Raw genomic sequence first — 25,022 nt, 5'->3', positions numbered from 1 at the left:
AAATGTACTGTTGTAGTCTACCACTTTCTTTACATCCCAGGCGAAAGAGGTGCATTACACAAACAGGCTGTACTACACCATGAGTCAGCCCTCGCTGTGCTGAGCTCCTCTAAAAGCACACTTAACACTTTGACAACATACTCGCTGGAACCTGGAGAGCTCGTCCACAGTCAAACACTGCCAGGCCACAACAGGGAAGGACAGAGTGATCCTTTACATTTTGATTCTAGTTCAACAGTCTCTCAGGTGAGAAAAACTGCACCTCCTTGTTGCCTAATAGTAGGATCTTCTCCAGTGTGATTGAGGTGGACTTGTGGATCTCCACAATGAGAATCCACTCAACATTTCAGTGAAGAGGGTCTACTCTGTTGTTTTACACCAATTCCATCATTAGCAGGAATGTTTGCCATTAAATAAATAAATAATACAAATGAAAATTATCAGGACTGGTTTAAAGCCTATACTAACAGAACAAGTAAAACATTTTTTTTCTGGCAAATAAATATAAGTTCACATACAGTTAATACTGAAAGCGTTATGGTTCATCAATTTTCACATAATCAATCGATTTTAAATATAATTATTTTAATTAATATGCATTTTTATTGAACGTCTTTTCTAATCAGAGTTTACAATTACCCTTGCCATTTTCTCTAGGCTGAAACAACAGTTCCAAGTCATCATTTAAAAATAAGTGTAGTTTAAGAAACAATATTTAAAAAATTAAATGTATTTTCACATAACACAGTTAGAATAAATACTATCAACAACTGTGCAAGTACCAGTATACACCGAACAGCCATAACATTATGACCACCTGCCTAATATTGTGTAGGTCCCAAAACAGCCCTGATCCATCGAGGTATGGACTCCACTAGACCTCTGAAGGTGTGCTGTGGTATCTGGCACCAAGACGTTAGCAGCAGATCCTTGACGTCCTGTAAGTTGCGAGGTGAGGCCTCCATGGATCGGACTTGTTTGTCCAGCACATCCCACAGATGCTCGATTGGATTGAGATCTGGGGAATTTGGAGGCCAAGTCAACACCTTGAACTCGTGATTCATCAGACCAGGCCACCTTCTTCCATTGCTCCGTGGTCCAGTTCTGATGCTCATGTGCTCATTGTAGGTGCTTTCGGAAGTGGACAGGGGTCAGCATGGGCACCCTGACTGGTCTGCGGCTACGCAGCCCCATACGTGATCAAACTGTGATGCACTGTGTGTTCCGACACCTTTCTATCAGAACCAGCATAAACTTTTTCAGCAATTTGAGCTACAGTAGCTCGTCTGTTGGATCTGACCACACGGGCCAGCCTTCGCTCCCCACGTGCATCAATGAGCCTTGGCCGCCCATGACCCTGTCGCCGGTTCACCGCTTTTCCTTCCTTGGACCACTTTTGATAGGTACTGACCACTGCAGGCCGGGAACACCCCACAAGAGCTGCAGTTTTGGAGATGCTCTGACCCAGTCGTCTAGCCATCACAATGTGGCCCTTGTCAAAGTTGCTCAGATCCTTACGCTTGCCCATTTTTCCTGCTTCTAACACATCAACTTTGAGGACAAAATGTTCATTTGCTGCCTAATATATCCCACCCACTGAGAGGTGCCATGATAATGAGATTATCAGTGTTATTCACTTCACCTGTCAGTGGTCATAATGTTATGGCTGATCGCTGTATTTTATTCAGCTATGTACAGAGTGCCGATATCTTCCTCATTTTGCAAATATAAACACTGAAGAAAAATAAACACTCGTGCTCTCTATTCTAGCCATAATGTCTGTACACTGTACTGTTAACATGACCTTGAAAGATTTACTTTTGCCTTAACAGCATTCTTTAAAAACAAAAAAGCAGCAAGACCCCCCCTGGACTGCCCCAAGTGGAAATGGGCTGTTACACAGGGAAGGACAGGGAGTGCTACTCCAACAGATGACCATTAAGGAATTAAGGAAATGCAAAATACCACTAATGCAGATTGCGGTTAATTTTAGTGCTGAAACTCCATTAACATTTTCTTTCTTCTAATTTGAAAAATGATTGTGGCACAGACTGCTAATTTTCAACTCATTTCAGTCTGAATTCGGGTTTTCAAATGCACTCCCTGTCCTTACAACTAATTTAAAATTCTCAAGAATAGACAAGTTAAAATCTATACCATATCAGGGGTAAACTGTGGTCAGAAGCCACTATTTTGCTTATCAAAGAAATCTCAATAGTATAGCTCTATAATCTGAGACAAGAGGCTAGACTTAAGTAAAAGGAAAATGTCTTTAAAGTAAATCACATACATATTTTTCCTATGTATTGTGAGTCAGTCTGTTTTCCATGAAAAGTGATTTTATTTTAATTGCTATGATTTCCCACCGAGTTGTTCAATTGAAATTTACTTCAATCAGTTTGTAATAGACAATTTGCCCAATGTGCCCCAAGTGGAAAATCAAGCCAATGAACTTCAAAGTATTTCAAAGAGCAAGCCCTCCAACACTGACGGGGAGTGCACTGAAGGTGTACAGAAAGGCTTCCGCCTGTTACATAACCCAAGAGTCTACAGGGCTGCTGTTCTGTGGCAAAACGTACTGAGCTGCTGATCTCAGCTGAAGACCCATAGGGAATGCCATATTACTAAAGGAAATCCCATGAGTGGGGGGTGGGGGGAATCAGCCAGGATTGATTTGCCTCACTGTTTCAGGGTCACATAAGGCTAGGTTTCACTATTCCTGTGAAAATCCTTGCAAACATTAGGGAAAACTGATTTTTTTTCTTGAATGAAAGACCTTGACCCTCATTGTCATCTTCATTCCTCACCGTCTGCACCAGCGAAGCAAGACAACAATTGAAATGGAGATGTTAAATTAGAGAATCAAAGAGTGAAATATTTTACATGGCAAAGATACAAAGCAGATTTCTTTTAGATTATAAAGATGTTGGATAAATCTGAAGACTATTACTTGAAAAGAGATTGAAAAAGAGGTGGCCAAGGCAAAGTATTTCTTACCTAAGGACTGGTAGAGCTCTGTCATCTTGGGATGATCCCAGCAGGTTGTCTGCGTCTGGTGGCTAGGGACAAAACAGACAAATTAGTCAAATGCCAAAATAAAGCCCCATCCTAGGGATAATCAGTGGATTGAAAAGAACTTTTCTCTTTCTCATCCCAACAAAGTTGCAAACTGTCTTATCAATAAGATATATCCAGAATTCTTTAGATTGTGTTCCCAAGTTCACATGTCTTGCCTATCCTTTGAAAACAACATGGTATTCACTATGAAGGAATTCTTAGACAAAACAATGAACTTAAATATAACAATCCCCCACATCAATCGCTTCAACAGAGAAATGCTTTTTGTGAAGAACACATAGCTTATCGAATTTTGAAATGCTCAAAAACATAGCTGTGCTTTACTGTCAATTAACTCAGTCTCTCTTCTGTTGATATAGGCTATACCTTTATCTCACATGAAAGCTTAAGCAATTCTGTCCTAGAGGAATGATGCTTTATGTATTTTTCCCCAACTCTGATTAAAGTCACACTGACACCAAGATCAAACAGGTCTTGTATTATGCAGGTTTCCTTCAACCCTCCTCCCAACACACACATTCAGAATAGGGTGTACTTGCTTTATTACATTTGCGTTATGTTTTCATATTGTTCTACATCATTGTCGTGTACGAAGAAATCAATCCCATTTGAAAGAAATGCATTGAAGTGGTGCTTACGTAGTTCTTAATATTCCCAATATTTCAATTATTTTCTTCTGGAAAAGATACGCAACCGTTTGTCACATTTAAGTAAACAAACGAACACACGTCAAAGAGTGTGTTTATGCCAAGTATTAGGTATGCTGCTTTCATTATGAAACAGATTATTTAAAAAGAAGCTCAACTTTGGCACACTCAGTACCTGCATATAGATAAGGTACCTAATTTCATAAGGGATTTGATCTCTTATTTAGCCCATGCAACATTTAAAATGTTTACTCTGAGGTACCCAATTATCACCAATTATATGCATGACAAGCGCATGATTGGCTTTTTTCTAACAATATTATTCAGTGTAAGACTTCTCCAAAGAATTAAAACCGAGATAAAGAATGTCCCTCCTACAGGGAGAGGTGGGAAGACTGGTACCTGTAACGCCGGACTTGGCATTACTTTGTATGCACAACACATGATGGCTGCAGCTATTTGCCTCCATTTGAACAAATAGAGAAGACCGTTGCTTTTGTTTTTGTTTTCCCTCTAATATGAAAAAGGTTCTGCACGTTATGAATTCTGTTCACACAAAAGGATAAATGAAAGGTTATTGCTCAGTGAGATACAGCCGTTCATTGTGAAAGAGAGAAGTGGTAAGAGAACACTGGAATTCGGCACATGTTCAGAACTTCACAGAGAAACCCAAGACCAATCTACCAACACACACTGGCAAAGACCAGCTGGGAAGATAGGGAAGGCTGTAATTGGAGAAAATGAAGCAAACTAAAGAAAAATGGTGCATAGTTTTCAGAAGAACATTTTCTCCATTGTAATAATAATCATAATAATAATACAGGTCACTAGCTTTATGCCGGGATGTAAATTGTAGATACAACTAGACCAACTGCATATTTTATATAAGGTAGAGGTTTCATCAAAGTGTCAAAGATATGTTTTGGGATTATGATTAAGGCAGGACTATTTATATTTGGTAAGAGTTTTAAAACTGATGCAAGTTGGAGGGTTATATTGCATAACCCTTATAGAAGATAAATAATAAAAATGAAGCATCACCTGCCTGACCTTAAGTCATTCACTAACACAAGTGAACTTCCTTAAATTATGACACATATCCAGCTGCCAAGCTTTCCAGAATAAGATTACTACCAGCTTGGCTACACAGCCCTTCATTAAAAATATATATCTACCTGGGGCAGAGAAGTAAAATGTGTTTTTTCAGCTGCACTTCTTTAAACATTGTAGTACCTACACATTCTTTCACTTCTAGATGGTTTATGTCAAAATGTAACAGTGACACATTAGAAGCTAGCAACAGTTAACCAACAAAAATTCCTTAGTATAATCAGTAGTCATAGTTTCAGCTTTATCAAAATTTATTTCTGGAGAAATTACCTGTCTTCAAGCCTGCAATCAACATTTTTCTAAGAGTGAACCATCTCTATTTTCTTAATTTGCAGGTTTCTTTTGCAAGGAGAGAAGATGCATATAAACTGATTGCTTCACTCTTGTGTCTGTTTGATGCAACATCTTGTCTGGTTCCTTTGTTCCTATGGCAGAAAACACTGCTTCACGGTTTGAATGAGGGCATTACATTTCTAAACTAAGATCTGCTGCCTTCTAATAGAACTTAAACATCAATCAAAGTTGATTTAGATAATGGTATGGTTCCAACAACTGTATGGGAAAATGTGCAAAGAAAGGAAATGGCTATATAATTACAATTGAGGAGTAATTATTAGATATTAATTTCTGTACTACGACTTTACTGTCTACATCTCTAATACATCATTAGACAAACAACAATTAGATTGGTGCAGTTATTGAGTAATTCAATTCAAGAATGATTTAAAGGAAATGGGGAACAAAAAACAAGAAAACTATGTCTAACATTGTACACCTACATAAGATACTGCAAGTATCTGAAACTCATAGAAAGCCAAGACTAATTCAAAAGTTTGAACCATTGCCAATCACACATTACCAGCCTAGCACAGCTTTTATTCCAGCTACCATGAAAGAACGAATCTGAAAATTGTTAATGGGTGAAAGTTTTGATTTAATCCAGGCCTAAATCATGTTAAAGCGGAATGATGGAGGGTGAGGCTGCAAAGAGAGTGAGGTGTGGACAGGAAAATGTGGCTCTGACTAACAGCCCAATTCTCAGTTTATCAGAAAGTATTATGTAGTTTGACAATATAACATATGGGCTACAGACTCCTGAATGATTCATTTTTGAGCAAACAAACATACCACTCTAGTCAATGCAAGACATGGTACTTTTTTCAGGATCATGTTATATATTCATTGTATATATATATATATATATATATATATATATATATATATATATATATATATATATATATATATATAAAATAAAAAAAGCCGCATATGTCAGACAGACTTTTCCAGAGGTGAAATATGTTCATCTGTTGGTTGGATTGTTTTGAATTTATGCTCTCTATTGTCAATCTGAATATTTTAGGAACTCTGAGGAGCCCACAAGAAATGGACAGGATCCTGTAAGATAATTTAAAATCCTTTAGGATCCCCACAGGATCCTGAATTAGAACAGGATCCTGATGCAAATTGGAACTGGAACATGAATGTCATCCAAATCTCATCAAGAGCATTAGGTAAGATGTTTGTACTGTTAACTATAAGTGTGATAATAGAAGGCATTTTGAACCCCTAAAAGTCAAATACATAGAATATTAATATGGTTAAATAATGTAACATTAATATTAATACAATTATAATAAGAATATAATTATATTCTTTAAAGACTTAAAATACACATTTAATACATTTAATTTAATCCTCAATTCATTACAAATGTACTATGTAACATGACATTGATCAATATTAATATTTATTGATAATCATAAGTTCTTCAGCTGGGTTTTTAGGGCATTTAATAAGATTGAAATAAATTTAGCATACGGCACCTGGTCATCACTCCTACAGATCAATGATAATGTTTGGGTTATTCTGTGCCAAATAAACTAATCTTCAATGTTAAAAGAAAACAAAAGTATGCATATATACCAAGTGCACCAACAAAAACTAAAATAAAAATCAATATTATCAATACATTACTGCGTTCCACCTGATTGATTCTCTAATAAACCAAAAAAAAGGTCTCTTTAACAAAGTTTACCAGAACATTTATACATACAAATAGTCACTTTCTCTGAAGCCTATTGATAAAGAAAATGTAATTATTGTACTGTATATTAAAATAAATGTCACTAATCCAAAATGTTAACATTTCTTGGGGATACATACATAAAAACATTTTGAATCATGTTGACAGCTCTTGAAAAGTGAAGAAACATGTCTGTCAACACCTTCATCATTACTAGGTAAACAAATGATTCTGCTCTGTATCTGTGAACATCGTTACACTTGTATCTTGCAGTTTTCCTCACAGCAGTCAATTGGCATCCAAGAAACCCTGATGTTTCAAACACTCTTAACACTGGGTCTTCGGGCTCTTGCAAACCACTCTCTCATACGTTTATGTGCAAGTCCTTAAAAACAGTCATAACTATTGAGTCATCACTGCCATCTTTAATGTAATTTTCCACCTGACCAAAACAGACAACCCCCATCACCCCTTTCCTATTGTTTGTGGAATTACTTTTCTCTTCTTTACAATGGTTTACAATTGATAATTTCTATGAATTGGTTGGAAATGTTATGAATAATTGCAAATTTGAAATGTGATCTCTTTCATGATTTTAAAAAGGGGAAATAATATTTATCTTATGTAGGATTCAGTTGGCAATTCCCTCAGCAACAGAAATATATAAAATCACAATAGTTAAAATCCATAAAACATCCTGGCTAGTGACCCCCATATTGAAGTAAGAAAACTAGTATGACACTTTAGAACAGCTTTAGAAAGGGACTTGCCAGCATTACATTCTGTTTTATCAATCACCTCAAAAAGTGATGCACCTGAATCAGAAATGAACCACAACGGTGCAAAGTCTGACGGACTACAAGAGATTTTTACGTTTTGGTTGTGTTCTCTAAGTGGTTTCTAGTGCAAACATTATATGCATTGGTCGGGTTCGTGTAGCGCAGATTTCCAGTTCTGCGAGGATCTGCGCTACTCTACCAATGAGAGCAGTGGGATTCTGCAAATCTGCGCAGAACTGCGGAAATCTGCGGTACACGAACCTGACCATCGTTTTTGTCACGCGTGGGCGGCAGCTAAATTGAATACTGAGTTCTGATTGGCTGTTCAGTAGCTGAATACCAGTCTGTTAGCTGGCAAAAAGACGAAAAATATATATTTTGTGAAATAATCGTCAATTATTTTACGGTTACATTTTCTAAATAATATATTTTTCCTTATAAAGATAAAAAGCTGGAGATTGAATTCTACAGAAATGCGAAATTATTTTTTTTACTTCGTTAAAAATAATAACAATCGTATCTGGAAATGCTCAACATTCACCCCGACTTTAATTGAGAGTTGCATTTCTATTCAAACAAACACACAAGTAGGCTATAGTTTATAGTCAAACTTAACGCTTTATTTGATGTAGGTGTACTTATTTTTTTCAGACTAGGTCAATACGTTTCTCATGACTTTTAATTTTAATTTACAATTATTTGAGAATTGAATATATTATATATATAAAATATACTTCATGATCTTACAAAATCATGAAGGATCTTACAAGATCCTATTGCAGGATCCTACAGGATTCAAGATTTCTACCAGGGTAATTGCACACTCTAAAATTGGCATTATGCTTTTTAAATGTTATATTAATATTAAACAAAAGCATAGTGATAATTAAACTTGGGCTTGCAGAAGCATTTAACAGCTTCATGTCAAGATCCTGCCCACCTTTCTAAAGCACACCATCACTAACATGTTAGAAATTGCAGCATTTCAACTACGTTACATTTAAAAGTGTAGCCCTTGGTTATATTTTTGAAAGCACACTGCATTGCTCTGGAGATGAAAAAGGACTGTACGTGTGTGATGCAGCTAAAAATAAAAGTATCAAGATACATGAAAGAACTCCAATAAAAGCATCCTTCTTTGTTCTAAGTGGATGATTGTTAGAGCACCACAAACACATAACCCACAGAACTCGGTCTAGATTGTAATTACTGGCGCTTCTGAACATGCTGGATGCGGGACTAGCTGTACAGCCCTTTTCCCCCTGTCACGCCACACCCTCTAAGAGGTTATAAGAATCAGTATTAGTTCAGGAAGTCTGCACTCCTGTAATACAGATCACACACAGAGCTGAACAATGTGAAGGTGGAAAAAAAAACCTCTTTCTCTGTTTACATTGGCTGATTTAGAACAGTCAGCCCTAATCTGGTTTGAGTCTTTTTCTCGGCAGCCAACCCTTAGCCATGCAATAATTCAACCAACCCCAAAGGTGGCTTATACTCGGCATACGATTACTGTAGTGTAAACACAAGCTGTCTTCATGAAATTTCACACAGCTGAAGATGCAACATCACTAGGGCATTGTCCCACGCAAAATAAGATGGTGTAGTGCACCATATTTTAGTTGTTATAAATTGTAAGTCTAGGGTAAGGTCTGAACAAGATTACGTTTTACTATTATGTCAACTCGCAAACACACGCTTTCTTAAAATGTAAAGCAAGACAATGCTAGTGATGTAACAAAGAAAAAAGACAAGACAAAGAACAGTCTGTTCCCACTGATGAAAAAGATTAAAAACAACCTTTCAATATTGCTCCTTGTGTGACCTACATATTAGCGGTTTGCGAAAACTAAAACAAATCTTGAAAATCAGCCAATTTCAAAGTATTGACAAATACCTTCTTAACACTTAGTGCCTTTCGTCTGCACATTACCTTTAACAAAATTAAGTATTTTAGCGATGAAACAGACTACAATCGATACATTTCTATTAACTTTTATTAGAAAAATTCAAAATGTTTTAAAAGGCATGAAAGCAGATCAGCAAAAACTATAAAAAGGAAATAGAAAATCCATACAAAGTGTATAGGCTGGCTTGCTCCAGGATATAGGCCTAAGGGTTTTGTCAAACAAAGGGTTTTCACATTCTGGAAGAACTATGCATACTATGGTTTTAAGGTAATGTAATGAAATGGCTGTGTTAACAAGGGCTATTAATGTAACCACTTGGCACATATTTCAAATTAGGGATTAGGCCTATGTGCTTAGGCTGCACGTGATTCAAGTTTTGGGCCAACCAGTGGAAATACAGCAAGAAAAAGCAAAGGATTTTTGCTAGTTGTTGACCGAAAGCTAGCCAAGTCTGGAGCTGTATGCATAAATAGTGCACTCATCATTGCACATGTCTTAGGTAGATCAGATTATTCAGGTTGTTAGGTTTCATATATTCAACAGTACACTGTCGTTTTCTTTCAACTTATTGTTGGAGGCTTCTATTTCTAGACCACACAAGGTTGTGTAAGGAAAACACACTTAGACGCACTCTGAAAATAAAATCAGTGTGAATGTTTTTCAAATGCAGAAAAAGTTATGTTTTATTTTATGTTTCTACAGCATGGAAAGAATGGGTAGCCTTCATTAACACAATAGTCACTTGGTTGTGTCATCAGAGTAATCGTGCTTTCATAAAATATAAATAAAAGTATGATCTTAAAATATAGTAACTTAAGCATTAAACACAGTTTGGCTTTAGGGATATGTTCTGTAGTGTGTCTTACCACTCTTTCTGTAATAGAATGCAATAGAATTGACTCCACTGTTGAGACAAAGAATATAAAATGTAACATTACAATGATGTGTAGGTATAAGGGCAGCTTTAATGTTTACTGATCATGAATGTGTAAAAAAGTCCAAATGTAAAATATTGCTGCTCACTTATATCAGACACCAGGTTAAAAAGAGAATGAAGGTATTTCCAGGGTTACATTTTGTGCATTACATACAGTATACAAAGAAAGGTAAGTATGTCTGATAAATGCATGCATTATCCTCAAGATCATTAAACTTACCAGTTGCTAGTAAAGCTGCTTAACTTAAATTTGACCTAAAAACAAGAAAAGGTTGGTAAACTGTGTCCTCTACGTTAAACAACAAGCCAGTGCATTGTGGCATTGTCATTTCCAGTGCTCTAAGGTTATGACTGCATGGCTGTAGTGTACTACTGTTGTGTTGTGCACAAAACAAAACCTGGTGGTGTTTCAGTGTGGAGCGATCCGATTTAAAACACTACTGCAGGCAACGCTAATGATTTTAAGTTATTCATCTCCAGAACACGTAACGTCCTCAGGGTAAAGTTTTAAAACATAGTTCAAATAATGACATGCAAAGAGTCGTGGAGATAACGGAGTTGCACGGATTGTACTGCAGCACAAATCAGGCATCAAGTTACAGTGTCGGGTAGAGAAGACACAAGGGCTTCCCAGCGCATCGTGCCTTGCGGTCTGAGGGGACATATCCCACTGCTGCCAGTTCACCTCACTGGGGACCCACATAGTCAAAGACCTGCAGTAATATACACGTAATATAACATACAACTGTTAAACTATTCAGCAAATCGTGTTTTCCTTTCGATTTAGATAAGGAAAGCTCTATCCATTATCCTTAGAGTCCACAGCCTCCTGATCTATGGCCGGATTGGGGGCTTGTGTTTGAGCCCAAATCGTCACCCATACAAGATTACGGATCTATGGGTATTTGGTTGACAAAAACCCAAGGCTTTCTCATGCAAAATTGCACGCTTGTGCTGCACTGTGTGAACACGTTACACGTTTGACTTCCCACTGTGATTTAAGGACACTGTAACTTAGTTTCACATCGTCAGCGAACGGAGTAATCATAGTGACATCCGAAACACTGTATCACATCAAGACCAGAGCACTTCTATAAGACTGTATATCCAAGAGCGACCAGCAGCAGCACGAAGCGCACGTCAGGATCCCGCGGTGCTCAAAGCACACCGAGCGACCGTTCAAAGATTGCCACAGAGCGCAGGTCCTTCTCCTCGGCTCCGCGTTGCACGAAAGCTCATTTTTGACGCTTTTTTCTCTGGGTTTCCCCAAGTTTTGCGACGTGTGGCTTAACAGACGACGTGAGCCCACAATGGGCACCCGGTCTGAAAACTAGATACGCGACACCAACTTATAATCTCGCATTTGATTTGGTTTGTGGGATGCGATTGAGGAATATAAATTGGGCATGTCTTCGATCGAAACGAATGACCCCCACGGTTCCCAGGCACTCACGGTATTTATTTTATGAAATACCGCATACCGCTATATATATAGGTATAGGTATAGGGAAACACGCCTCATCTGAAAGCGTTGGGGGTCAATGCAACACACACACACACACCAAACCCACTACAACCGGCTACGGACACGTCTATCTCCGGCACAGGGTGACAACACTTCTCACACCAGCGTCGAGGAGTTTGAAACAATCGGGTCACAGCAATGGACACCTGCTGCGGATCCCCGGAGAAACATCTGCCGTCGCCTCCACCACGCTCCCCCCGAGAAGTTAAACCCCGCTGCAACCCCAGGGTCCGCAATAACTTACTTTGTGAGTTGCTCCCTCATGGCTGCAGTCGTCGGGTAATCCTTATGTTACCTGTTTCACAAGCAGCCCCGACCTCCCCACCGCAGCCGAGCCGAGCCGAGCCGAGCCGAGCCGAGCCGAGCCGAGCACTGACACAGGACTGGCACAGCGAGCCGGAGCCGACGCTCACAGGGAGAGCCGGCCAGACGAGGCGGAGCCACAGCGGCACCCTTCCCCCAGCGCAGTCAAGCACAGCACTCGAGTTGACTCAAAAATGACAATATTCAGGCATTTATACAGAGGAGAGCTGGCACGTCGCACCGGGATTTAAGGTGGACCGGTAAACCCTCTGCTTGAAGTGACATCGGCTTTACACCTAGGTGTGTGCATGCATGCATCACCGGCGTCACTGTTGTTATTATCATAACCATAACCGTGCCTTCTCTTACTCGTCCTCAGCTTAACTTGTGTTATTTTCAGGTCATGTTTGTGTGGACTGTTTAACACAATCTTAATCGACAGAGGTCCAGTTTCATGGTCTAATCTAAACGCATCAACCCGTGATTTCGTCCTCACAAAGCCAACGCTCTTCGGGTGAACCTTGTTGAATAGTTTTTAGCAGTGAGTCTCTGCCAAAGCATTGCTCGTTTTTCCTTGAGGTGTCTGCTTATAAGAGCGTCTGAAAAACGAATGCTATTTTTGAAACTCACGCATTTATGACCAAGCCACAGAAAAATAAGCATATTCTCTTACAAATTGCATAACACAAAAGGACCTTGCCTGGTATCTCCATTGTTCACTTAAGCCTAATGTCTAATTAAGCCCAATGATGGAATCACTTAGTCAAGCAAGTCAGGCTAAGGGTTTTGATCAAACAAAACACAGTGGCTAAATTGGAATTGAACAAAGCTTAGGTCTATTTAACAATGTGTTTTAACAACATATTTTATACTAACAAATTCAATATGAATATTGTGCAGACTAACCATATACATGATTATCACTTAATGTCTTTTACAGTAATTACACTTGTATTTACAGCAGCAGTGAATCGACAGGAGAAGTGTAACCATGTATACTGTGTTTGCTGTGGAACAATCGAAAAGTTAAATTTGGTTAATTATATTTTAAATTCATTTTTTAATTTAGTTGAGTAAATCCTTACCTCATACATTTCACTTTTCCTTTAGCAAAATACACTTGCAGTAGAGGCCTTGTTACATGTTGCCTTTTGTTTGAAATGATATCAGGTTGCTTAAAATAAACAAAAAGGCACAAAATCAAGTTTATTTTTCAAAAACACACACTATGCGTGTATTCATATTTTTTGAACGAATCCAAAATTACGTTTTACTGACTATTTACTGCACGTTTTAAAAATGTTTCTTGTGAAAACTGTAATATGGCCTGGGTCTGGGTGTCTGTAAATTACTAAATAAATATTACAACTTATTTTTTTTGAGTCTTTTTGGAGGAAGATCCATCAATAAATATAACAGCCAAGCATTTCACTTAGTTATATTTATGAGAGACATTGTTGCAATTCATGCAGCTTGTTCCAATTTTTTCTTCTAATAGTATATTATGTTGCCCTGGGTACAAAATAAATTCAGTTCTGTTAATTCAAATTAGTTTAATGAAATGGAAAAATGAAATGTAACTCACATGAAAACTAAGCACAAAATTATGTTCCTACTAGGCAAGCTGCAATAATTCAATTATATTTCAAAACAGCATTTCTAAGTCAGGTATATTTTTAAACTCGTAAAGAACCCTTGAGAGGAAAGCAGATGCTGCACACCTAAATTAAAAAAGAGAAAATAAGCATATGCATTATTGAAGCTTTGAGAAGTTGACAACTTGTGCAATTATTGGATCTGGCAATATCATCAGCTTCTTCAGAGCAGCTGACACATTATGTTCTATGATTTTAGTACAGATGGATGTAAACACCCAATGGACATTAAGAATAAGTAGCTCAGAGATGAGAGAAAAGTTGTAATGTTTTTAAAACTGCTTACTTCTCATCTAATGCCGTTTTCCCACAAATCACTGGGAATGAGATGAAAAATGTAACTTTACAAACACAGTCCCCCTCCAGGACTGTTGACTTAGAAGATGTATGTGTAATCACTTTGATAGTAAAATAGTATAGGACTGGATTATAGACAAGAATGTGTACCTGCCTGCATTGGGAGAAACAGAGATGTCATATGAATGCCATACATTGGGATCTGAGGGGACTGGAAACTAGACAATGTGCTACTTTTTTCACAGCATATGTTTTTAATGTAGATTACAACGACATTTCCCTGATAGGAAGTGTTGCAAACAAATTCTGATAGGGTCATAAACATAACATTTGAGAAATACAAAATGAATTGTCATCTTTTGCCATTGAATCATACACCACACTCATCAAACAGCTGGGAATGCAATTCCAGTGTTATATATAATACTGGGCTAATCATGTTGTTTCTTATAGATATAAAGCCTGTTAATCTCTGCTGTTTAGAGTTGCAGATTTTTATCAACACTCTTCCTGCTTTTCAAGCTAATAAAATGTACTGCACTTTACTGTCTGTATGAAAAATCCAATAAAATACATATGTATTGTCAATTCACACCTCATGAGCCCTTGTGATAAATAAGTATAACAATAATAACAGAAATAAGGACTGAAAATAATGTTCAACTTCAGAAATCTTTGCCTCAGTTGAAAACCTGGCCACCTTATAGCCCCTGTCAGACAGTTCAAGTGGGCAAGTGTACAATACTTGGCTATCTACCAAACAACACAGTTTTTTTTTTTTACTACATTTGTGAAAAACAAATACTCATTCTGTTGTCTTCCAAGTTCTCTTATTTTCAGTAAAGCCAAGTTGTGTTTTTCAGTCAGACTCTTAGCAGGTGAATGCAGCAATTACTGCAATTTGTCTGAGGCCCTCAGGTCTACATAACCTTTGTCACTCCGCCCACCCCCTAACAACCTTGGTTGCAGTTAAACATTAACTCTGTCATGACCAGAGAACCCTTCACAAGAGCAGCCTCTCCTTACACAGGCGTTATTGGTGCTGTGCTTGAATGTTCTGACTGAAAAAGTAAAGACACTTTTTCTCCCCATTTCTTTTCCCTCCACTTGTTATAGGTTCTAGAATGAGAATAGGACATGGACATATTTAAACAGTGAATATTTTCTGCCAGCGTTCCCGCAGTGTTTCTGGCTAATGATTTCTTGTGCTCATTATATATTGTAAGCATCAATAATTAACTGCAGTGAATAGCATGCTTTGGGAATTTAAACTTTGACTCTGTGCCATGAAGAATGCTTAGCTGCAATTCAGTGGTGCTCAAAGTGTAGCCCAGGGAGCATGTATGTCCTTCTGCACGGCCCCATATCGCCTGTTTAAAAAAGCGTTAAAGAAGTTGAATTAAGGCACATTTTTAGCAGTCACTGTGACCGATAATCTATGTTCATACTTCCACTGACTTCTTCATGAGAAACATGATTAATAATTTGAGGTCCTAATCTGGGGGAAGGTGGGAAATAGAAATTGATCCAGTAAGTCTAATTTAATCTAACATTTTGTCTTGTTTAACTTTGTAATTCTTTAGAACGTGCAGTGAACAGGGTGGTATAAGTACTGATGCTGGAAAGCTAGATTTAAATGGATTTCTATCATTTTTCAATTCGTGCCCCCCATTCCAGTCTCAGCATTTCACTAAACTCGTGACAGTTCTGGACACCCCAGATAAGGGTTATCTCTGCTGTCAGCTCTGAAATAGTGCATACAATACCTTTGACCATCCTATGAAGAGGCAATAACTCCCAAAAGACACTATACCTCTTCCACCTGGTTTAGGATTCTGAGCAAAGTTGTAAACATATTTATGCTTCCCTATCTGCTATATATACATGCACAATCTACTTGAACCACAGAAGACTAGACTTTGGTATAATTGAAAAAAAAATAATCTTGAAGCAGTGTTGACTGTAGTTCAGTGAGACAAAAACCTTGCAAAACAAGATGTTTGGTAAAATATGTGGTAAACCAATTAATTTACATTTAAGATGATAATTTGACAGATGTCTTTGTCAATGTGTTCCATAATTGCTCCTATTAGTAGTAACATGACAGTACTAAGTCTAACATTCTTACTACAGCAGTAGTAGGTGAGCAGCAGTACTGTTCATCAACCAGTCAGATCCTATCAGCATGAAAGATCTACTTGGAATTTTCCTTCATCTGTCAAGACACATAAACCTTATGACACCAGAAAGCAATACAGTGCCAAGCACACTCCCAACAAGCTCTCTTGAATTATGGCTACCTTCAGCTTTTACACTGTTTTTCTTTCTTAAGCCTTAATATGGCTCTTGAAGCACTGAGGCGAATAACGCAGGAGTATGTTCAAATGTAATTACAACAAAGGTAAATGTCATTTTGATGGAAATTCATGAGAAACTGGAAAAAAATTCATAAACTTGTGAAATCTAGGCCTTAGCAAACCTTAGCTTTGAAAACTAAAACAAGAAAACTCTCACCTAATAAAAATCTGACCTTTAACTGTCCACCTGACAGTGTTAGATGCAATAATGCAAGATATAATATGTTTCCTACTGCCTTATACAGTTTGAGTTATTGGTCGTTAAATGTCCAAAATACAACAGAAGCCCAGTTATAAAACAAACAAAAAGCTTAAACTTTCCCTAACTCCATGCAGATATGAAAATATTAACTTAATATTTTTAATATTATATTTTTAGAAATATTAAAGTAAATACAGGTAAGAGATTGCCTGATGTTTAAAATGGACTACAAACAAGTACTAAATATTACTGCATTAGATAGGTCTATGTTCATATTCTGTCTGTTCCTAATGATTTAATTAATAGTCTAATAGTTCATTTATGTCAAGGTTTCAGATTCATGGATCTTTAGCATCCCATATGTAAAGGACAATGTATGATAAAAAAAAAACCCACGTGTATCATCTGCATCTAGTGTAGTCTTAAACTACCTGCATTGATATACAAATGTTTTACCATATTATATTACTCATAAAAATTAATGTGATTTGTAATAATAAAAGCATGCTTCTGTTTTTTTCCTTAGTAAAACATCTCTTTGTTTAATGAGCAATAGAAATATTAGGAGACCCTGCACTAATGCTAAAGTAACCAGCCGTCTGAATGTGATGAAGCCTTTTCTGCACCACTTTCAATTAAACAGACTGCATTTATATTACATGTTTATGCAAAAACATTGCAATTACTATTTATATAGTATTAAGTTAACTATCAGTTTTGTTATTAGAAAAGAGGAAAAAAACATTGTGGATGGTAAAATGTGAAGAGCAATAAAAACTGCAATGAAGGACAGCACTTAAACAATAAAGAAGTGTTCTTCCATAAAGTATGTGAAATATTTCATTTTTATAAAGATGCAACCCTTGGTAGCTTGTGAACAATGGTGCCATAAAAGTCTTGATTTACGAGATCCCAATTAAAGTTTAGTGTGCACACTTTCAAAATAACACTGTTATGTCTCTAATTGTTTGGTGGACCATAAACACGTCAATTTGATGTTTGATTTATCATTTTCTTCACCATTACACAGAGTTAATTAAGCCCTCAGCTAAGGCAGAATTGTGAGAACTGTGCATTGTTTCTGAGCTCAGTGTTTTCTGGCTTTTGTCTGCAAAAAAACTAAATTTCTGATGAGGTTGCTGTAGATGTTAAGATTGCTTAATTCATTGCTCTTTCAAACCTTGCCCTCCTTAAGGCCTGTTCGAATTAGGATGCGATGCAAGTTTGTGGGTCTCTCGCTAAGTTCTTATGATTACCTGTAAAACTCTTTGAGTTGATCTGTGTTAATTAATTGCCTTTGGAGGTACAAGAGGCCAGGGATTGAAGGATGAATGGCAGGCATGGTCCACCTTATCAGCCCATAGTGGGACACATTCCAGTGTAACCAGACATGCATTCTTGATTTAAATGTTCAGCACTACATGTTTTGTTCACCAGCCTTCAAAAACACAAACATATAAGCTGAATATTATCAACTCACAGATACAGATAACGTGTTACCAAAAGGTTTCTGATGGGAGAAGATATTAAATGTTCCTTAAGTTGGATTTTTTTAAATGTTTATGAATGATTGTTTTGGTCTAATATATGGAGGAATGTATATACCATCTCTACAGTAACATTCAAATTATTAGTTGTGTTAGTTAAATATGTATGCTTTATTTTACTTTATTACTTTTCATTTATTATGTTATCTATGAAACTTATTTTTATTTGGCACAAATATGGATTGCAATTATTAAGTGGAAACACAACATGTTAAGTGTAACTGTATGCAAACCTAGTACATTTTCCTCATATGTCACCTGATGGAACCTTTCAGTTCATTAGACAAGTAGCTTGAATTTTTTGCAGTGTTAGGTTGGTAAAAGTCTTGATTTTCTGAGCTCCTGTGGAACCCTTCTTGTAACTTTGAATAATGTTTTTTTTTTTTTATCAAAAATTAAACTGTAACAGGTCTTAACTGTTAACTGTAAGTAGATTAAATGTCCTCATTAACCTCGTGTGATTATGTATGGTCAAATACAGAATATTTAGTCAACTCACAGAGAAAGTAATATACACCGTATATATCAGCCATAACATTATGACCACTGACAGGTGAAGTGAATAACACTGATAATCTCGTTATCATGGCACCTGTCAATGGGTGGGATATATTAGGCAGCAAGTGAACATTTTGTCCTCAAAGTTGATGTGTTAGAAGCAGGAAAAATGGGCAAGCGTAAGGATCTGAGCGACTTTGACAAGGGCCACATTGTGATGGCTAGACGACTGGGTCAGAGCATCTCCAAAACTGCAGCTCTTGTTGGGTGTTCCCGGTCTGCAGTGGTCAGTACCTATCAAAAGTGGTCCAAGGAAGGAAAAGCGGTGAATTGGCGACAGGGTCATGGGCGGCCAAGACTCATTGATGCACATGGGGAGCGAAGGCTGGCCCGTGTGGTCCAATCCAACACATGAGCTACTGTAGCTCAAATTGCTGAAAAGTTAATGCTGGTTCTGATAGAAAGGTGTCAGAACACACAGCGCATTGCAGTTTGTTGCGTATGGGGCTGCGTAGCCACAGACCAGTCAGGGTGCCCATGCTGACCCCTGTCCACTGCCAAAAGTGCCTACAATGGGCACGTGAGCATCAGAACTGGACCACGTAGCAATGGAAGAAGGTGGCCTGGTCTGATGAATCACGAGTTCAAGGTGTTGACTTGGCCTCCAAATTCCCCAGATCTCAATCCAATCGAGCATCTGTGGGATGTGCTGGACAAACAAGTCCAATCCATGGAGGCCCCACCTCACAACTTACAGGACTTAAAGGATCTGCTGCTAACATGTTGGTGCCAGATACCACAGCACACCTTCAGAGGTCTAGTGGAGTCCATGCCTCGACGGGTCAGGGCTGTTTTGGTGGCAAAAGGGGGACCTACACAATATTAGGCAGGTGGTCATAATGTTATGGATTATTGGTGTATAAGAAGTAAAGCAAATACAAATGTTAAGCCACAAACATCAGTCAGCCTTCACTGAAAAGCATAGAGAATTTCTGTATTTCTAAAATATCCTAAGCTACTTTTCGTATTATCAATGCCACACTGAATGGTACTTAAATACCACATAGATTGGCAATGAAAGAAATAACTGGGGATCTTTGTTAACAGCTTTCTCATGAATTTAAGTGACAACTGATAATATCAAATGTGCTTTACAAACCTATTATCAGTGCCTGCCCAGTCAAAGGGTAACATTGCAATGTCTGAGGGCTACAGAGGTAAAACTGATTGAAAATAAGACCCTCCCCGGCCCCCTCCCAGAATAATACAGATTACAAGACTCTTCATGAATCATTTATGCTGGAGAAAATCAATTTTCTTTTAATTGTGTAGTTTTGTAAATGTGCTCCATGGTGAGTTTTTATGTTTCAGAATGCATGTCTCAATTTGCATACTGCACCTTATTACTTATTACATGTTTAAAAACAAAAATCAAAAACAACTATTGTGTTTTCAACACTTGGACATAATCTGTAGTCAAAGCATAGCTACAGTTTAACTAGAAATTAACGCCTTAATTTAAATCTTCCTCTTTTCCTAAACACCCACATACAAAAATTTGCAGGGATGACAAGGGTGCAGGAATAAGTGTTCTACGAAAAGGTAAAATGACCCAACCCCATCACAAAGAACAAAATTGATTTTCCAGACCAGCAGTAATATTAGAATAGTTTCAAATATGGTGTGTGGTCACCTCAAGCTCCAACACAGATCCAACAAAGGCAAGAGTGGATAACATCATATGAGATCCTTCTGTTCTTCTCCAACAGGGAAGCAACCAGATGTGGAATGGTTTCAAGGAGTAGCTGCCCAGATACAAAACACCTTCCAAGAGCATCCCAGACATGTTTATTGAGGTTCAGATCAGGCAACTTCACAGGCTTATCCATCCCAATGGAGCGTTTGCCCAAGATACATTTTTCAGCTAGCATGTCTTGGAGAGCGTGAGTATTCTTCAAAAAGGGACAATACCTCTGCATCTCTTTCGTGGTCTGCACTGTGTAATGACTGTATAACCACTCTTGGCTTCTCTACCAGTACTGTGGCTGATGTAAACAAGTGTACTGCATACTGCATTTAAATACACATTATTACTACTACAGTATACAGTCATTTATACTGTTACATTTAGAGGAAACACACTAATTTGCAGCTTTCAAGAACCAAATGGTCAGTGTCTTTTAGCAAGTATATAGCATGATTTAATTATATTGTAGAAACAAGTGCAGAAAACAAGAGTATAATACCTAATTGGAGTTTGTGTGTAAACCTCTAATATGCATCATAGTCAAAGCATAAATATATTAGTCATGTATTTATGTGGTGAAATGAAATAATGTAACAATTTGCAATGCCCAGTTAATATTTAACCTTACGTTTTGTGCAGCCAACACATATGCAGGAATGCCTAGAGGTAGATGGTTTCACTCCAATAAGTCTGTCTGGCCAGATTTGTCTTTGAAGCAATGTGTATTATTCAGTAGATATGGGACTCGGCCTGAACACTTTCCACCCAGGCTTGCAGAGGCCTGTTCAGAGGGGGCACCTTCACATGGTAAGCCCAGCTGACAATCCCTGAACAATTACAACGCAAGTATAAACTTTGCTTTTCATTTTGGTCACAGGCTGAGAATGACAGATGTGGAAAGATGGCTTTATTTAAAAATTATATTATTATATTTATGTCACGCCTGAAATGATGAAATTGCTCATGTCTGTGTTGTTGGTAAGAAGCACCTTGAAAACATGCCCATCACCGGTGTGGTTTTGTGTGTCTGGAATAGTGCAGTATTCTTTAATTGATGGCCTTCACTGTAGAGGCTTTGCTGTTGATGTAATGCTCATTAAACTTAACCCATGAGGCTGACTCAAGGGTCTGCAACGCTCCTTAAAACCAATTTACCACAATCACTGACAGAAGCAATTTAATAATTTTAAGTCTTTGAATAATTTCTTATATAAATGTTTCTGCTTCTGTTTAAGTCACAAAATTCTCTATTTTATTTTGGATGTTTTATATTCAATGATGATATAACTAATATACTGTATTAAACTGATAAATGCAAATATGGTTAAATCAGATTTTCACTCCATCGCAGAGACAGATAGAAATGAAACACTACATTTGTTTTGGAATATTACTGTCCAGGATCAAAATTTGTATTACTGTCCTGCCCCTGACATACAACATATTGCACAGGCTTCCCATAAGGAAAATGTCATCTAATGGTCAGCTGTTATTATTTTGTTTGCTTTTTCCCTAGAAACTCTATGTTTCTCTATTTTATGAATAGTTATCAGCTCCTCCCTGACTAATTCATGTCATGCTCCATAAACAAATGAACAGACCCAGAAACAAATAAAAATATAAAATGATAAGTCTGTGGGTATGCTCAAAACTTACGTGATAATTTTGCATTTTCTCAAGAAAACATTTTGTGCAACCAATAATTAGCATGGTATCTAAATTAGTCAAAAGGAATAGAAAAAAGTGACTGTCATAGCCTCCAATATACTGCACATGCTGGAAATTAGATAAACAGAAACTAGCCTACATTGATGTCTGCCTATAAATATTAAATGGTGCCATCCAAAAAAGAAGCTGACATCCTCTTGAATTGCTAAAAATGACTTCAATGGCATAATTAATTAGTTGGCAAAGCAATCGTTGGCTTGCAGGATGTGTTTTTTTCTTTTGCTTCTTTGTTTGCTTCTGTTGGAGTAATATCTAGACTCAAGGATTTCCTGTGTTTTTCTTAAACGTGTCTTCATATAGCTGAAAGCAGGCAATGGCAGTGTGGTCTAATCATTGCTGCTGCTGTCCAATACTGCCATCATATTATTCATTTAAGGCAGGGAATTGAAAGGCTCCTATAACAGTGTTATACATCACCTCATGTGAATAATGTTAAATTGGCGAATCACAAATTACATACATTTCATCAGAAAAATACTTTTGATAAAAAATGAAGTTTATACTTTGCAATTCATGGGTAGGTCAAAGTTTTGATATGGACTAGCCCTATGTATGTTCACTGAACTGAAATGTAATGTTATGTAATTATAATATACTGATATTGAAAGATGATGAACTAACACAGCAAAAATATGTATGTTTCACTGTGTCAGCTTTAGTGTGTTTCTTATGCTATGCTATATACATAAAGCATATTATAAGAAACACACTGCACAAAAACAAACAAACAAAAACAAAAAAATATTTTCCAGTTTCAAAGGCCTTGGCTTCTCCTTTACATAAAAGTTCTTTAGAATATGAACTGTGCTGTATGACATATCCTTTATTTGTGGAGTTACATCAGCTGCTTCCCCTACCTTTGAATTTCTTCCGGTCTTGGTTGTGGCAGAGGCCTTTTCTCATTTTCTTTTCTGCACACAGAAATGGAAGATTTTTTTAACACACGAAACAGTTTTCAGTTGGACTCTTCTCCATACATGCAGTTCAGTCCTGCATCATATGTTGGTTGCGATGAGAGCAGCAACACATACCACGGACAGGGTTGTTTTCTCCTCACACAGGGATGTTAAACCCAGAAAGCCAGACTTGTACATTAGAGTTAGTTCACACTGCACACACATGCTTACAAGGACATGCCCTAGAAAATGTCCCAAAACAAACCGCTCCTCTCAAGTCCTACCTCACTGCAGATAGGTGTATAATATATCCACACCCAAGAATCATGATGCAAACCCATACCAACAGACTGTATCAGCACAAAACATCTTACGATTGAATTATTGAATGAATGAATGAATAAATAAATAATAAAAAATAATATTAGCAATTAAATATTTTGATTCTAACTCATTGTGGGATAATAAGAAATAAATAAGAATATTTAAAATATGTATGGTCAAATTAAACTTACTTAGCTCTGAAATTCAAGAACCATTGCCAAAGCTGAACTTCATTAAACCGGGCACTGTATGTTCAGTAACTATACAAGCTCCCCTTTACCCAAAGATCACAATGTAAAAGAGGGCTTACTAACACTTACTTGTCCTTAAAGTCCCCACAAAAGAATGTAATATAGAAAGAGAGTACATATATATCCCAGGGCATTTTCAAAACCTCACAGTACACATGACTTCATCAGCTAGTAAAAGCTGGTTTAGTATGGGATTGGATAACAGTGTCCTGGTTTGTTTTTATAAGGGTTACTGGACCTCTGTGGATTGTATATGAGCTTGGATGGACATGGAATTAAACTCCCTGAGAGCCACCGAGAAACCAAGCAAACCTGCCACAATGAGAGAGTTCACATTATGTTAGTAGAGGTCAAAATGTCTCATTTTATTGAATCATCCTAGCATGGAATGACCTTGCAGAAAGTCAATAGTTTTGATGCTTATTAAATTCCTTTTCATCTAAATTAAACACCAGTATGCCCTTTTCATCAGCAAAGTGCTAATCGAAGTGTAAATTAAAAGCAAAAATGCAAAAATGCACCCCCCCCCCCCAACAACCCATATTGAGAAAAACTAAAGAGCATTACAGTCAAAGTTATCATAGAAAAGTGCTACAACTGAACAAGACACTTTCCTGTACTTTATTAACAGCTAGTTTATATACTGGGTTAAAATACTTAATTTTAGATTTAACCCATGTTAAAAAGTTTTGCTTTATGTTTTTTAATTCACATTCACAATCAATTCTAATACACAGAAATATCTGTTTCTGTGTGTGTGAGGTGAGAACTTAAGGTTACATGGATAAGTGTGCTGTTTAGAATTCATTTTCCAAGATTAGGGTGAGCGACAGAGGTTTTGATCAAGCTGGCACCGAACTCTTCCACCATCTCAGCAAGGAAACATCTTTCTTTGATGACTGCCTGACGTTATGCAAATTGCCTATGATTAAATTGCCTAATCCCCTGCACGAAGTCACTTCTTGGGTGTACATTATAACCTTAATTGGTTTTATGTGCTGTGGAGCATTGAAAGGCTCAAAATATGGCTCTTGTCTCAGCCATGATTACAAATAAAACACTTCAAGAGTTCCAGTGCTGCTGTGCAAATCACCCCTTCTTCTACAGGGTCTCAATCGGCCTTATAGTAGGCACTCATAGCTGGATCTCCATCTGCATTTGGGGAGACCATGTGTTTGGAAAGCACCTGAGCATATGCACCACAA

At 37.3% G+C, this 25,022-nt stretch overlaps 1 protein-coding gene across 11 annotated transcripts in view; it reads right to left on the bottom strand.

The window, feature by feature from the left end:
* Nucleotides 1–25,022, bottom strand: part of dmd (dystrophin) — a 631,463-nt gene that overhangs the window by 45,563 nt on the left and 560,878 nt on the right. For 7 of the 11 annotated variants that reach the window (XM_066706366.1, XM_066706368.1, XM_066706363.1 and 4 more), the window contains 2 exons: nt 23,204–23,257; nt 2,998–3,059 (listed from right to left, as the gene is read on the bottom strand). In XM_066706366.1, coding sequence (XP_066562463.1) covers nt 2,998–3,059; nt 23,204–23,257 — 116 coding nt within the window. The remainder of the gene's footprint in view (nt 1–2,997; nt 3,060–23,203; nt 23,258–25,022) is intronic. The other 4 variants (XM_066706373.1, XM_066706374.1, XM_066706367.1 and 1 more) reach the window with 1 other exon arrangement.

The sequence above is a fragment of the Amia ocellicauda genome, chromosome 6 (assembly GCF_036373705.1).
Source record: "Amia ocellicauda isolate fAmiCal2 chromosome 6, fAmiCal2.hap1, whole genome shotgun sequence".
NCBI lineage: Eukaryota > Metazoa > Chordata > Actinopteri > Amiiformes > Amiidae > Amia > Amia ocellicauda.
Note: the sequence above shows the minus strand (reverse complement) of the source record. Positions and strands in the feature narration are given on the sequence as shown.